This window comes from Lissotriton vulgaris, chromosome 9 (genome assembly GCF_964263255.1).
Source record: "Lissotriton vulgaris chromosome 9, aLisVul1.2, whole genome shotgun sequence".
Classification (NCBI taxonomy): Eukaryota; Metazoa; Chordata; class Amphibia; order Caudata; family Salamandridae; genus Lissotriton; species Lissotriton vulgaris.
Genome location: NC_141697.1, coordinates 905225684 through 905240233, shown reverse-complemented (window position 1 = coordinate 905240233; position 14550 = coordinate 905225684). Strand labels below are relative to the sequence as shown.

Here is a 14550-nt window from a genome sequence, read left to right as displayed (position 1 = left end):
ATAACAAATATTCAGGAATGACAGACCCGTAAAGGCACTGTGGAAGGAATCATCTTCATCATGGGAAGTGGATCCTCCAACGTCAACTGAGGGATCCCACTCCAGGTCCAGACTACCTCTTGTTGAATCGTTGCAGCGATGGATGTGGTTCTGAGTGGGGGGAAGTTCATAGCTTTCACTTGTGTCCGTGTCAAGGAATACGCAATTATCCCTTTTCTCATTCTCTTCACTTTCTTCCGATGATATGTCGGAGAAGCGTTCAGATTCCTGATTTGTTTCTTTGTCTGATTGCAACTCTTCTTCAAACACCTACCAGACAATTAACAAAAGGAATGTTAACAGAAATGGATAATTATACGAACCACTATAATTTTTGAGATTCATCGCAGTTTACGTAACATGAGCCCACTTTGCTCTGAAGAGCTACCAAACTTGTTTAACCAATAAGAGGCGTAGCTTTGAAGATCAGTGTTATGGTTGTTTTGGGAATTTGGAGAAAAAAACATCCTCCTGCTCCCCCCCTAAGGTTCTCTTCAAATCCGGCAGCCTGCATGGGAGTGCACTTAGAGTCAAGCAGCCCCCGTTGTCTCCTAGTGATTGGGAGTTGGCCATGATTAAGAAGACTGCAAACTCCACTCAATGTTTGTATGGTAAGACTGAAAGCCAACACATGTGGCAAGTTTAGGTTATACATGGCAGATTTTCTGCGTCCTCCAGGGCAGAGTGCGGGTAAGCTCCAAAATAGCTAACACCGTGCTCCGTCACAATGATTGTTTATGTTCAGGAAGGGACACCTTCCTGCACATAAACAATCAATCATGGTGTTTGGCGTTTCTATGTGTGCTGCACAAAGCAGCTCACATAGAAACAGCAAAAATGAGAAGAAATAAAGCATTTCTCCTTGTTTCACCACGTTAACACCTTCCGCGCTCATGACGAACTGAGTTCGTCATGAGGCACGGTTGTGCTGTGCTCATGACGAGCTGAGCTCGTCATGACACGTGCGGCGCTCACACTCTAGGCTAATTCCTCCGCTGTGCTGAGCGTTCTAAAAAACGTGGTCATGATGAGCTCAGCTTGTTATGAGCACTGCGCCACCGTGCAGCATGACAAGCCAAGCTCGTCACAAGCACTGTAGGGCTGCACGCGCCCCACCCTCCCCCCAGCGCCGCTGGGGAATTAGCCCCGCTGTCAAGGGGTTAAGACCAGGTTTTCCCTGGTCTTAATTTTGCAGCTTCCTCTTATTTACTCCACCCTTGAAAATAGGGAGCAGCGTCAAAATCAATGGATGTTGTGGTGGAACGTTCACAGCAACACCAAATGCCCACCCTTTCACCCTAAGTACAGCGTGAAAGGGTGCCTTATTTACAAGGCAGCATTAAACCATGTTAAGTGGCTTAAAGCCCCCTTGTAAATAAGGTGAAGCCTCTATCGCCAAAGGAACGTCTTTAAAAGTGACTTTCCTGTGGCAATAGGTGCTTGTAAGTATGCCTCTCTATATTTTCAGAATAACTACCAGCCTTACTCTAATCCGTTTGGGGCATGTCATGGGTTTCAAGAACTGCAAACCTTAAACATGATCTCCTGGGTTTGGTTATGAACCCTGGGATGAACATAAGAGGAGTCTTTGGATGTGGCCTTTTTGGTGTTTGGAATAAAATGCTCCATGACCAGTAACACATGCAGTTCTGAGGGAATCCAATTCTCCTTGGCAGACTGACTGCTGATTATAACATCCCTCAAACTAATAGAAAAATAAACATTGGGCAAAAAGAATAACAAAACAGTGTATTTTATTGAGGGATTAGTAAGAAACTACATTGCATGGTATAAGGGAGGTGGCAACTGGCAAAAGAGCTGAATAAAGCTTGTGATGTATGGTAAGGGATGGGCGGTCTCCATACCAGCCTCATGCTGACAAGCCTGCGGCGGAAGCGGAAAACACGGCTGAAGACTTCTTGGCAGTAGCAGCTTAGTAATTGTAGCTCCTCCTCCAGGCACTCTGCATCCAGCGGCTCGCTCCGCTGTATCAGTTGTTCTCCAAAGACCAGGAGCCCATCGACCCGGTCAGCATTCACCTGTACATCCTGCTGTAAGGGCTGATACAAAGAACACCAGGGAGGGACATTACCATGAACTGATTAGAGTTTTGCCAAACCTTGTACAAGACCAACCACTACAGTTTCTCAAGAACATTGTGTTCACTAATTCACACATGCCCCACCCTCACGTTTTGCCTCCTTTGATCTCTTGACTTGAAAGAGAAATGCAAGCGCCTTGGTTTACACAAGACCTCTCTTGTTTTTGTTTGGTATGCCTCTTTCTTCCTCGTCTGCCCACTTATTTGCTCTAAAATAACTCTAGTGGTAGATGTATGTCTTGCCTACAATTCAGAGTGTTTTAATTCCCAAGACAATGCTTACAGCCAAAAGAATCACTGATGCCATGAAACAGAGAACTAATTTTAGAGCTAAATATTAAACAGGATACTTTACTGGTCAGAGCCGAAGGGGGTTTCACAAACACTTGGGTGAATGAGGCTTGCATACAAATTTCTGTGCTGGGCCATGTACATGAATCCTCACTTTAGTAAGTTTGATATCTACTCCAGTAAGTTTCTTCCTACATGCATGAGAGGTTAAACATTTTGGTGACTCAAAAACATCCTCATGTGTAGTCTGCAAGCATAAATGACCGAGAATATAACTTAATTGTTAGTGAAAATTTTATAATCCATGAGGTTTGCAAAGAACATCAAGCAGGATTAGTAAAGAGATTTTAAAAATCTACATTTGTTTAGTTTACATTTTTACATGTATGAAACTTTCAGAGGCTCCAGGTATTCCGTGGAAAATTTTGCAAAATCAATTTTTTTGCTAATGCTAAGGCATTTCTATATATGTAATAACACATAGTTAACAATTATTCATGCAGAAATGGCTGTCATGGTTTCAAAGTCACTTTGAAACCTTTTTTTTCTTCTTTCTTGAAAGAGAATATTTTCTCCCATGGTGAAGCACCTTCTTCTAAATCCCCTTATGCACATTCCAGACAGAGTAAAGAGTGCCACCGTTTTAATCGGTCCCAGAGTCTACAGCTAGTTCCAGGCTGGAAACAGGGCATGAAAAAGTGAATATCCACAAAAAACTTTGTAGCTGTGCACAAACTGTGCATGGCATTCTTGCCCTAGAGCACTCTCACCCAGACATTGACGGCAGATTAACTCCCACGTCATACTGAGGTAATACTATCTGTTAGAAAATTAATTCCTGAGTGAAAATTAACCTTTTTTGAATTGCAAATGTGGATTTGCACCCATAAATTATGTCATTTGCAAACCTAAGAATAAAGTCTTGGCGAATCGTACCTATCAATTAGAAAATGGTGGAAAAGTGGCTTAAGAAATACCAGAATGTGATTGGTTCACTTACCACGTCAGGGCTAGAGCCCAATAATTGATCCTAACTACATTTGAGTTACCCTTTGGCCGTGGTGGACCATTAGATTAACTACGGCGAAGCAACGTGTAAATATGTTTTTTTCAGCCAATAAAAGTAGGATAACAGGATGAAGTGCAGGGTGCATCTAGGTCATAAGTCACTTGTATTTACCTGGGAGCTTTCCATTAGATTATGTACACCTCATAAACATATTTTAAGATGACAGTGCAAGGGTTGCAACGTGTCTTTTCCCCATGGCTTAGAAAGACCTAGTAGACTTTGGTAAAGTGAGACAGATATCATGGGTTGGCTGCTATAACATGAAATATGGTTCACCGTGGCAATGCAAAGAACAGCAAGGATTTTAAACTTTGTTGTATAGGCAAGCATTGTCTCTACCAAGAGAGGGCTGCGAAATAGTCATTTGGTTGTAAAGCATTTAAATCCATGCAGTGAAACAAAATCTGACTGCAACAGTGTGCCTGAAGGCCCCTTATAATATGAATTGTAGATAGCAGTCATTTTCTCTCCTACACAAAGCTCCCATCTACAAAATGTCCCAGAATACAAACAGAAACTGACCAAAGACACCATCCGGCAAGAGTTCTATGTGTACATTTTATATGAGGCAACTGGCATACGGCTTTACCTGAGAAATTCACTAAAGGTCAGAAGCAAGACTTTGTAACATACTCCCACAATCCTAGGCCTTCATATTTTAGTTGCTATTTAGTTGCATATTTTAGTGAAGTAGTGTGGCTCACTGGTTAGAGGCAGCAGACCCAAGAGCAGAGGACGGCCCGGGACCAGGGTTCGATTCCCGACGCGGCAGGTTTCTGGACCAGGGTCAGCGGACTCGATAATTCTCTCGCCTCGGTGCCCACTCTGATCAGCGATCACACTCGGCAACTCTGGGCATTAGCTTGCCTCATCTTCACTAACGGCCCCACCAGACCGCCGGGGATGCCTGGTCTCACCCTGGAGATACCCATTAAGGGACCATCTCTCAGGGAAGCCAGGAAGGGTTTCGCAGCGGTCGAAGCGCCTTGGGACCCTCCGGGTAAGTAGTGCGCTATATAAATGCCTATACATTTACATACATTTATACATTGCTACACTACTTGTAGTCACCTGAAGCTGTTTTATCTTCTCCAGAGTGTTGCCACTAGAAAAATGTTCAACGTCGGTCAGTTTGAGGTCCAGCTCGATCAGCCACACTTCAATGATCTCCCGCTCGCTCTCAAAATCTTCTCGTTGGCTCACAAAGTACTAAAGAAGAAAATGTAAAAACACCTCAGAAGCCAATCTCATCATTACTGTCTGGTTATTTCCCATTCCGAAAAGCACAACTTGAAATGGTGATGTAAACCTCTAGGTGAATACCACGCTCAAAGGTATCTGTATTTACCTGGCCACGTATTCCGCCCTTAAAGGGCCTTTCAGATGTGATTGACGCTGCCAACTGAGACAAAGTTATTACTCTCACTGTTACATTGTGCACAGTCTGTGTCACATGCCTTGATGAATTCACCTGCTGTGGAATTTTAACCTCATTAAAATCAATAAAATTGATTTATAAAACAAGGAACTTTCAGAATGAGAACCTGTGTCTTGTCCTAAATGGGAATAAAGCACAACAGGAATGGAAAAATAGCCTAGGTGAACTAAATACACAATAGCATTTCAGTGGAATTGGTATCACAAATATTTCAAATATTATTCTATGGTTAACTGTGGGGGAAAGTTGCGCCCAGATGTGTAATCTATTGATTTTCTAACAAAATTTGTTTCAGGATCTGCTCCTTTTGGAGCTTTTCATGTAAAAAAAAACAGACCAGTGAACCTTGGATATTTTTTTATCATTTCACAGACAAATGTACAGAACAAGGATATGACCAAATCAAGTAAACTGATTTGGGCCAATGTTATTGTAATTTGTCAGCAGTGTAGCCAGACACAAAAACAGATTTGTATTTCAATATTTACAATTTGTCAGCTGTGTTTGCAGTTGTTGGCATCACTGCTTCATATTAGATCCATATTGCCCTATGCAATTTCAACAGGACTGACCAAACTGTTTAAGTGATCACCTCTCCAGCCTGTAACTAACCTACTTAAAGTGGCGCCTGGGACAACCTTATTTCTCCTGCAATAGCACATCAGTGTCCTAGCAGTGATTAAGCACAACATACCACTCCCATGATCCTTTTCAAAGAGTAGTCTATGGATTTATGATCAAGAAATCTCCTCTTGAACCATGCGTCACATCACCACACCACACCTCTTACGATCATATGATCATCATACCATACCATCAGGAAGCCATCACCCACTGCTTGCCACCACAAGAAACAGGCAAAAACCAAATGGCCACCGCTCTAATCATTTAGCATCCTGTCCTCAGAAATCCTGGAAACCCCCCCCTGAATAACAGAAAGCTAACCTTCATCTTGGTGAAGAATCAACATTGTGTTTACCTACCATTGATTCACCCCAAATTAATACAGCAATGGTAATAACTTTATTCTTAACAGGGGCTGCTGGTGCAGAACGTGTCCTTATGCCTATACCAAGTGTTAATATCATCACACAATTCAGTACTTAAAGAGAAGATCTGGTGCCAGTCACTCTAGCACTTAAACCTGTGACCTTCAAGTTAACCCAAAACCTATGCATGAATGATTTAACTATCTGGACTATCGCGTTTTCCTATACTTACAGTAAGACTTTTAAAGATAGAAGCTTTGCTCTTTTCCTTACTTTTCTATAACCATGTCTTAAGGCTGGGCGCGTTGTTAAATTGAAGCCATTGTACAATTGTTCAGTGAAAGAGAGTCAACAGCATTCACAGGCTTCACATAACACAGGTAATCGAGACCTTCATGGAAGGAAACCAGCTCACAAATCAATGTCCTCTTTGGAGTTTCTACTTATTTCATGTTATGTTTTTTGCAGTTGGAAAGGCGGGAATTCTGATCTGATGTCAACATGTCATTCTCTAGAATCCCGTTATAGGTCGACTAGACCTTTTTACCTGTCATAGAGTGAAGTAGGCAATCCATTTAACCAAACCTTAAATCACTTCCAGTTAACTCCCATTGGTTTCTCCGAAGAACCACAGACTAATGACTAAGTTCAAAAGTTTATTATAAAGCCAAAGACAGTTGGATGTATAAACATCTCAGCAAAAGGTTCAGGAGATAAACAGGAACTAATACAAACATAATCCTACGGAAGAGTCTCAGTCGAGTAAGAAACAATACCAAAACTAATTCAAGGATCATTAAGCTAACAAGAATTGCCACCACCTGGGCTCTAGTAAGCATTTGGAAGAAGAAAGGGAATAAAATCCAGGTTAATCTGTCCCTACACTATACTAAGTGACATCCCTACTCAACAATACCCAACCTATCAAAAGGTGTCAGCAGTGGTGACTTCTAAAGAAGTTCACTCACTGTCCTCCAATCTCGATCTTCAGGTTACTCAGTCATGACTAAGCTCTCTGCCTGACAACCGCTCTCTCTGACTCCCGGTCCATCTGCTCTGCCTTCACCCTCGGGGTGCTGTCCCTAATACAAAACCCCACAATGCGGATGACACGCCCAGGGGTACGCCCCTGTCGAAGGTGTTGACTTTTTGGAAATTTCCAGTATGGCACCACTCCATCTTGTCCGTTAGAGCGTCCTTGGGTCCCAGACTCTTCTTCGCTTCTGGTTGCTTCCCTAAATTCCTCAGTCACTCCTCCATGTCTAGGTCTACCATTTAGCTTTCATACACAATGGGCCTTTTCTGCACTATCTACTTCATGATGTCTGCAAAGGAACACAGATGAATATACTCACATTTCAAATGTCGCAGTTAACCTTTAACTAAAAGCAGCCTTCTAAAACATTTCTACAATTTGTTAAGCAAAGCATTTTCAATCTGGCCTGCACGAAAATTCAAGAACTAGGCCTCTACACATTTAGGTGTACTAATCACGCTAACACAAGTAATACATTTCCTTCTTTAGGCCTTCATCATTAACGCAAAAAATTTCTTCAAATTAAGCAGTTTCATCATGTCTAAATATACTGTGAGTTTAATAAGCAGATCCAAAACACTCTAGAAATCCATCAAACGTTTCTTTTGCTTTGTATAATTCTTCACTACAACGACATTTCTAGATTAATATGGCATTAGTGCTTATAAACACTCTACTTTGCTCTAATCATTTTTTAACACGTTAAATCTTAGTCCTACGTTACAATCAAACACAATTAATAAGTCCTTTATATATGTGGGTGCTGACTACTCGTGGATATGATGCACCCCTACAGAATTTTCTTTATTTTTCGCTCTCTCACAGTCATTCAACCTTGAAGTAGCTGCCAATTGCTGGCAATAGGTTTTACAAATGAGTCTAAAGGAGTAAAGCTGGTTCATTGTTGTGTTTGGTTTGAGGTTCCCAGACTTGGCACTGAAGTGCTTCTGGGTGAGTTTGGAAGCAGGGACATTAGTTTAGGCAATAAGGTATTGCGTGGTTACAAACAGGGTGGAGGAAGAAGTTTTGAGAGCGCAAAATAAATTACTGCCGAAGCTCAGTGCTGGCAGTGACGAACAGCGGGGATGCCAAGTGTCCCTGTTGCCAAATACCTAGACTGCCTAGTCTTGATTCCAGCATCAAGATGAGTGAGTTTGTTTTTTTCCAGTCATTTTGTTAGCTTATTGTTGTAATATATCTGTTTTGCTATGCAACATTACTGTGGGGCTTGTTAATATGTTGCGGTGCTTGTTGCGCCTTAACGAGGTGTTTCTCCCCAAAGGTTCGGCCACGGGAGCGTAGTTCGCTCTTTCGCGGCCTTTGTAACTCACAGAAGGATCTCAGTGCGGTGCGGCCTCCCGCCGCTAGGGGACCCCGCACCCTCTCGCACTGCGCACGATTCAGTGTGTTACAAATGAGTCTAAAGGAGTAAAGCTGGTTCATTGTTGTGTTTGGTTTGAGGTTCCCAGACTTGGCACTGAAGTGCTTCTGGGTGAGATTGGAAGCAGGGACATTAGATTAGGCAATAAGGTATTGCGTGGTTACAAACAGGGTGGAGGAAGAAGTTTTGGCAGCGCAAAATAAATTACTGCCGAAGCTCAGTGCTGGCACTGAGGAACAGCTGGGATGCCAAGTGTCCCTGTTGCCAAATACCTAGACTGCCTAGTCTTGATTCCAACATCAAGATGAGTGAGTTTGTTTTTTCCAGTCATTTTGTTAGCTTACTGTTGTAATATATCTGTTTTGCTATGCATCATTACTCTGGGGCTTGATAATATATTGAGGTGCTTGTTGTGCCTTAACGAGGTGTTTCTCCCCAAAGGTTCGGCCACGGGAGCGTAGTTCGCTCCTTCGCGGCCTTTGTAACTCACAGAAGGCTCTCAGCGCGGTGTGGCCTCCCGCCGCTAGGGACCCCGCACCCTCTCGCACTACGCACGATTCAAGTGGCAGCCTACATGGCAGCCAGGCTCCGCAAGCCCCTAGACTAGGAGGTGAGGAGTTGCCTTCGCGCTGAGTGCCCGAGGCCCACCCTAGAGGGTAAGGTAGCAGTGACTCCCGAAGTGGATCCTAAGATGTCCACCTTTTTAGCAAAATTCGTCAAAGATCCCAAGAAGGGCATTGACCGCTCATGGAGAGCGTGTCAGGATAAACTCTTGGAAACAGCAGGGCCCTTGGCAAAGATTTCAGATATGGCTGAATACACCAAGGCCTCTGGCGCTCCTATCTCCCCAGACACTCTTTCTAACTGGGCACAAAGAGCTATTATTTTCTTGGGGAGCGCCAATGTGGCGATATCGACGGAGCTGCGCAGGTCCTTGCTCATAAAGATCGATCCTAAGCTAGGGGAGTTAGCCACCTACGAAGCAGGTCCGGTTCCAGAGGGTAATCTCTTTGGAGACCCCTTTTTGAAGGAATTAGGACAATTCGTGAACACCTCTAACTCTCTGGACAAGGCCCAAACGTCGATTAAACGGATCTTCACCCTGCGTGTTTTTGGCGCAGCAGGTCATGGCAGGGGGCCCTCGACAGGCCGACCTTACAACAGAGCCTCCTTCAGACAGGGCGAGTCCCATAGAGGGCAGTACCAGGACCCGGAAAAGTTTGGAAACTTCTACCCGACCAGGAACTTTCCCCTACGCAGGGGTGTCAGAGGACGAGCCGATGGTTCCTATAATAACCAAAGAGGTAAGAGTTCACAGTCTGGGGGAGGAGAAGCTGGGGGGCAGACTCCAATTTTTTCTTCACAACTGGTCTTTGCTTACCTCCGATGCTTGGGTCTTGCAAACCGTAAAAGGGTTTCAGATAGAGTATTCTGATCTACTTACTCAACCATTTACCCCCAGGCCCATGACTTTCACACGGGAACAGAGGAGTCTAATCGACACAGAGATTTCAGAGCTGTTGCGGAAAGGGGCAATTACCAACTCCACACTACATCCCCAAGGTTTCCTCAGCAACATCTTTTTGGTGGAAAAGCAGGACGAAGGCTACCGTCCCGTAATCAACCTTCGAGAAATCAACAGTGGCTCATTTACCACCATTTCAAAATGGAGGGCATCCACATCATGTGGGATCTACTACAGGCACAGGACTGGATGGTCCGCCTGGATCTCAAAGACGCTTATCTTACGATCCCGATTTTCCCCCTCACACACGTTTCCTGCAGTTTCAGTGGGGTTCTCAGATCTTTGAGTTTGCCTCCCTTCCTTTCGGGCTGTCTTCCACTCCATGGTGTTTCACCAAGGTGATGAAGCCTGTGGTGGAACGCCTCAGATCGTAGGGCGTCCAACTGATAATTTATCTGGACGACATTCTCATCATGAGTCAATGTCCCCGGAGTCTGCTGACTCAGCTTCAGCGGACAGTGTCTCTCTTGGAGCCTCTGGGATTTGTCATCAACGAGACCAAGACAGACCTGACCCCATCTCAAAATATGCAGTTTCTGGGCTTCATGATAGATTGGGTAGCGGCTACCTTGTCCCTGCCCTCTCGGAAATTGTCCAAGATCAAACACAAACTCAAACGTACGTTAACAAAACCTTCGATTTCACTACGACATTTAGCCAGAGTGTTGGGCCTTCTGTCGTCTTCGATTCAGGCCATATTCCTGGGTCCGCTGCACTACAAGACCTATCATTTACAGAAAGGCCTTACCTACTCTCAGATAGTACCCCTCACAGAAGAGGCCAGGACAGAACTCCAATGGTGGATTGATCATATGGAGGCTTGGAACGGCCGGGCGATTTTCGGTTCGCAACCAGCTTTTTTTAATAGAGTCGGATGCCAGCGGCTCAGGTTGGGGTGCCCGTTGCGGCGAAGTCTCTACCGGCGGAAGATGGTCTTCTTCCGAACTGGCCCTTCACATCAATTGCTTGGAGTTGATGGCGGGCTCGTTCGCAGTGAAGTGTTGGACGAAGGACAGGATCCAAAGTTGTGTTCTACTCAAGATGGACAATGTGGCGGTGGTGCGCTACATCAACTATCTAGGAGGGACGCGGTCCAAAGCATTGTCGAACTTAGCCCGCGATCTTTGGGAATATTGCCTATCCAACCAGATATCCCTGTCAGCGGAACATCTACCAGGCTCGTTCAACCAAGTGGCAGACTGATGCTCTCGCCACTGGAAGGACACAACCTTATGGCAACTACATCCCGGTGTTTTCAAGGGTATTCAATCTCGATGGGGCCCCTTCTCACTGGACCTTTTTGCCTCCCGCCTGGACGCCCAGCTGAAGCGTTACTTCAGTTGGTGCCCGGATCCAGAGGCAGCGGCAATAGATGCTTTCCTCCAGGACTGGATCAAGGAGAAAGGGTACGCGTTTCCCCCCTTTGCAATGATCATGAGGTTATCAACCCAGGTAAGGATACAACAGACGGACCTAATGATGATCACTCCGATATGGAGGTCGCAAGCCTGGTTTCCGGTTCTGATGGAACTTTCCTGGGATTTTCCAATCCCTCTACCCCTCGGTTGCAATCTCCTCAAGGATCCTCAGTGGAATCCCCACCATCTTCTGGTCAAGGGAGGCCTGCGCTTGATGGCCTGGCGGGTTACAGGCAACGCTGGAAAGTCCCAGGTCTTTAGGAGGACGCTGCCACGTTGCTCTCCAAGTCCTGGGCCGAGAGCACCAATAAGCGATATCAATTCGAATGGTCAAGGTGGGGAAGTTGGTGTCTGCGACAACAGGTGGATCCCATGGGGGCGGACATTGTCTACATCCTTAACTTTAAAGCTTCGCTGGCGAAGGAGGGCCTAGCTTACAGATCAATCAATACCTTTCGATCATCAATTTTGTCCAGTCACGTGCCGCTGGATAATCGCCCGATTGGTGAACACCCTTTGGTTTGTAAGTTATTGAGAGGTATCCGGCTATCGGTGTCTCCAGAACCACATTACTCTGTGTTATGGGACATGAACAAGTTTCTTAATCTGTTTCAATTGCGGCCATCCAACAAGTAATTGTCGAGGAAGCAAATGCCTGCTAAGCTCGCAATGTTACTGTGTTTGATTTCATGTCGCAGGGTTTCGGATGTGAGAGCCCTAGACCTCATGGGCCGGGTCATCACTCCAGATGGGGTTACTTTCCATATTTCCAGACAGACTAAGTGCAGCTCGTGATCTGTATCCTATCCTGCCTTCCCGGACGTCCCGAAATTATGTGTGGTCAGAGCACTCAAAGCCTACGAGGTAGCGACAATAGACATACGCCCACAAGGCGTTAAACAATTATTTATTGTTTTTACTAAACCACACAGGGAGGTTTCATCCCCTACAATTGCCAGGTGGGTCAGTTGGGTGATGCAGGAAGCAGGTATAGATTCTTCCTGCTTTGGAGCTCACTCGGTGAGAGGTGCAATGGCATCCAAGGCTTTTGCCTTAGGAGCACTGCTGGAAAATATCTTGAATGCCGCAGACTGGTCATCGGATTCCACCTTTAAAATATTTTACTTTAAGCCAGTATTGTCTCTGGGAAGTTTTAAACTAGCTTAATCTGAAGCCTCCGGTCCTGCCATAGAATGCAAAATTTCCTAGCTAACGTGCAGAAAAGTTTCAATTCTATTAAGGACACGGAGGTGAGGATTAGCCCACCCGGCTTTATGTGAACCCGCCCCGAATTTCTGCGTATGTACGGTGAGTAGATGTTTACGAAGAGATATTTTTGACGATAGACTTCTGATTTGCCATTGCTCTTTACTTCTCTTTTTGCAGTATCATGTTAATAAAGTTTTTTCCCTATTACATAGGGTTCTAGTCCCTTGGTCTTACCTACATGCTTTTTCTTGCCTTAGGGTCGGAGACTGGCAAACAGGAATAACCAAAGACCGCCTTGATGGGGTCGCACGAGGAAAGAGGAGGATAGAGTGTCCGCGGGGGAAGTTATGGGACGTCCTCACGCAGGATTGGCTGCCTCTGTTGAACTTTGTTTGTTTCCATTTTCCCTGTGCTCATGGGAAATGTAGTTTTGTATTTGGTTTTGTGTCTCTTTGTAAAACTGTTGGAGCTAATAAATTGAAGAGAGAAAAGCCTAATCCTCGACTCCGTGTCATTAATAGAATTGAAACTTTCCTCCACCTTAGCTAGGAAATTTTGCATTATGCCTGTCACCCACGCTCTAATCTCATCCTTCAGGTAAAAGCATTAATGAACCTTTAATTTCAGAAAGAGATAACCATCTAGTATCTGAATTGCAAATTAAAGAACTGGAAAATCTGGACTCAATCCAGGCTTTCTTGTTTGACCATGTAGCAGCATAACACACAGAGTCATATGTGTTAGAGATAGCGGGACTCATCTGGTCCCTGACGGACACCCTAGAATAGATATGTGAGTGATTGGGTGTGGTTTAGAAAATTAATGACGTAGTACGTTGAGTAAACGGTTACACTCTGAAGAATAAAGTCTTATAATACTGAGCTCTCTGTGTGGCGTTATTATTTACATGTAGCCGGGCTGGGGAGAATGCTACAACAGGTGACAAGATAGGGGATTCCAAAAACCCTGCAACCCGAAGAACCAAGAGCGCTCTCCCGGAGAGTTTGTTGTGGTGCAGCAAACTGCTTGTATATGCCATGTGTACCTCAGTCGCAGTGAAAAAATTGACGGTTGGCGTATTTGGATTCAAATCACCACCCAAGCCAGTGCAAGACCTGCGATGAAAGGGAAGGCTTTACAAAACATTTGTTTGTGGTCGACTAGAATTTGTTGGTAAAGTCGAGACAATAGTTCCTGCGCCACAGCCTAACACAGAGCCATCATTTATACAGTAGCACAACAATAAAGGCAGCAACAACCAGAGAAGCACTAAAGGCTTTGATAGCCGAGTGCAAGGAAGGGCTAAAAGCGGAAAAATATTTGAGACAAAGAAACTCTAAAGGAAGTAGAAACCAGGTACAGTGAAAAGAGGTGAGATTGGGGACCATTCTGTACAAGAAACAAAGCTGCTAATCATGACCATAGAAGAAGGCGGTGGTTCACAACCAGGAAGCAGGCACGACATCCCAAATGTTATCACATGGCTAGTGCCTAATGAAGGTGCTGGTCTGTGTGGGCAGCAGCCGCTCCAGACAGCAGAATGTTTCACCGGTTATGATGCCTCTGCATTCCTAAAACCATGTCTTTCCTCGATACTGCCAAAAATCAGAATATTGGTGACAGATGGATCGAATCCTTCAATGATTTCATTGATGCGCTGTAAGAAGCAAATGCCAAAAAGATCATTAAATATTCAAAGAATTTGGTGGGGGAAAGAGTAAAAGAAGTGATAAAGAAAATACTACACAGTGATGAAATGACATACCATCAAATCAAAGAGGCGTTAAACACCAACTTCAATCCAATGCCAAATGTCGACTATGAAAGGTACATTTTCAGTCAAGAAAGAAAGCTGGTGAAATGATGGATGAATTTATAGAAAGACTTGATTTGCTCATCAAGCATTCCCAGTTCAATGAGTTCAACAATGAAGAGGCCATGTTTCTCAGGGTAATAGATGATTGTCTCTCCGATTCCTTCAGATGGCGAGTGCTGAAGCTTGGAGCTAGTACTCATAGGAGCTAGAATGGAAGAAAGAGCTGACACACAAGTGC

The 14550-nt window shown here is 44.5% G+C and overlaps 1 protein-coding gene across 2 annotated transcripts in view; it reads right to left on the bottom strand.

Annotated features, from left to right (window-relative positions):
• Positions 1–14550, bottom strand: part of LOC147692480 (nesprin-2-like) — a 254742-nt gene that overhangs the window by 65528 nt on the left and 174664 nt on the right. For both annotated transcript variants that reach the window (XR_015300040.1, XM_086938690.1), the window contains exons 5-7: positions 4572–4709; positions 1905–2099; positions 27–309 (exon numbers count right to left, since the gene is read on the bottom strand). Coding sequence is in view for 1 of the 2 variants with exons in the window: in XM_086938690.1 (XP_086794816.1) it covers positions 27–309; positions 1905–2099; positions 4572–4709 (616 nt within the window). In the remaining variant the exon portion in view is untranslated. The remainder of the gene's footprint in view (positions 1–26; positions 310–1904; positions 2100–4571; positions 4710–14550) is intronic.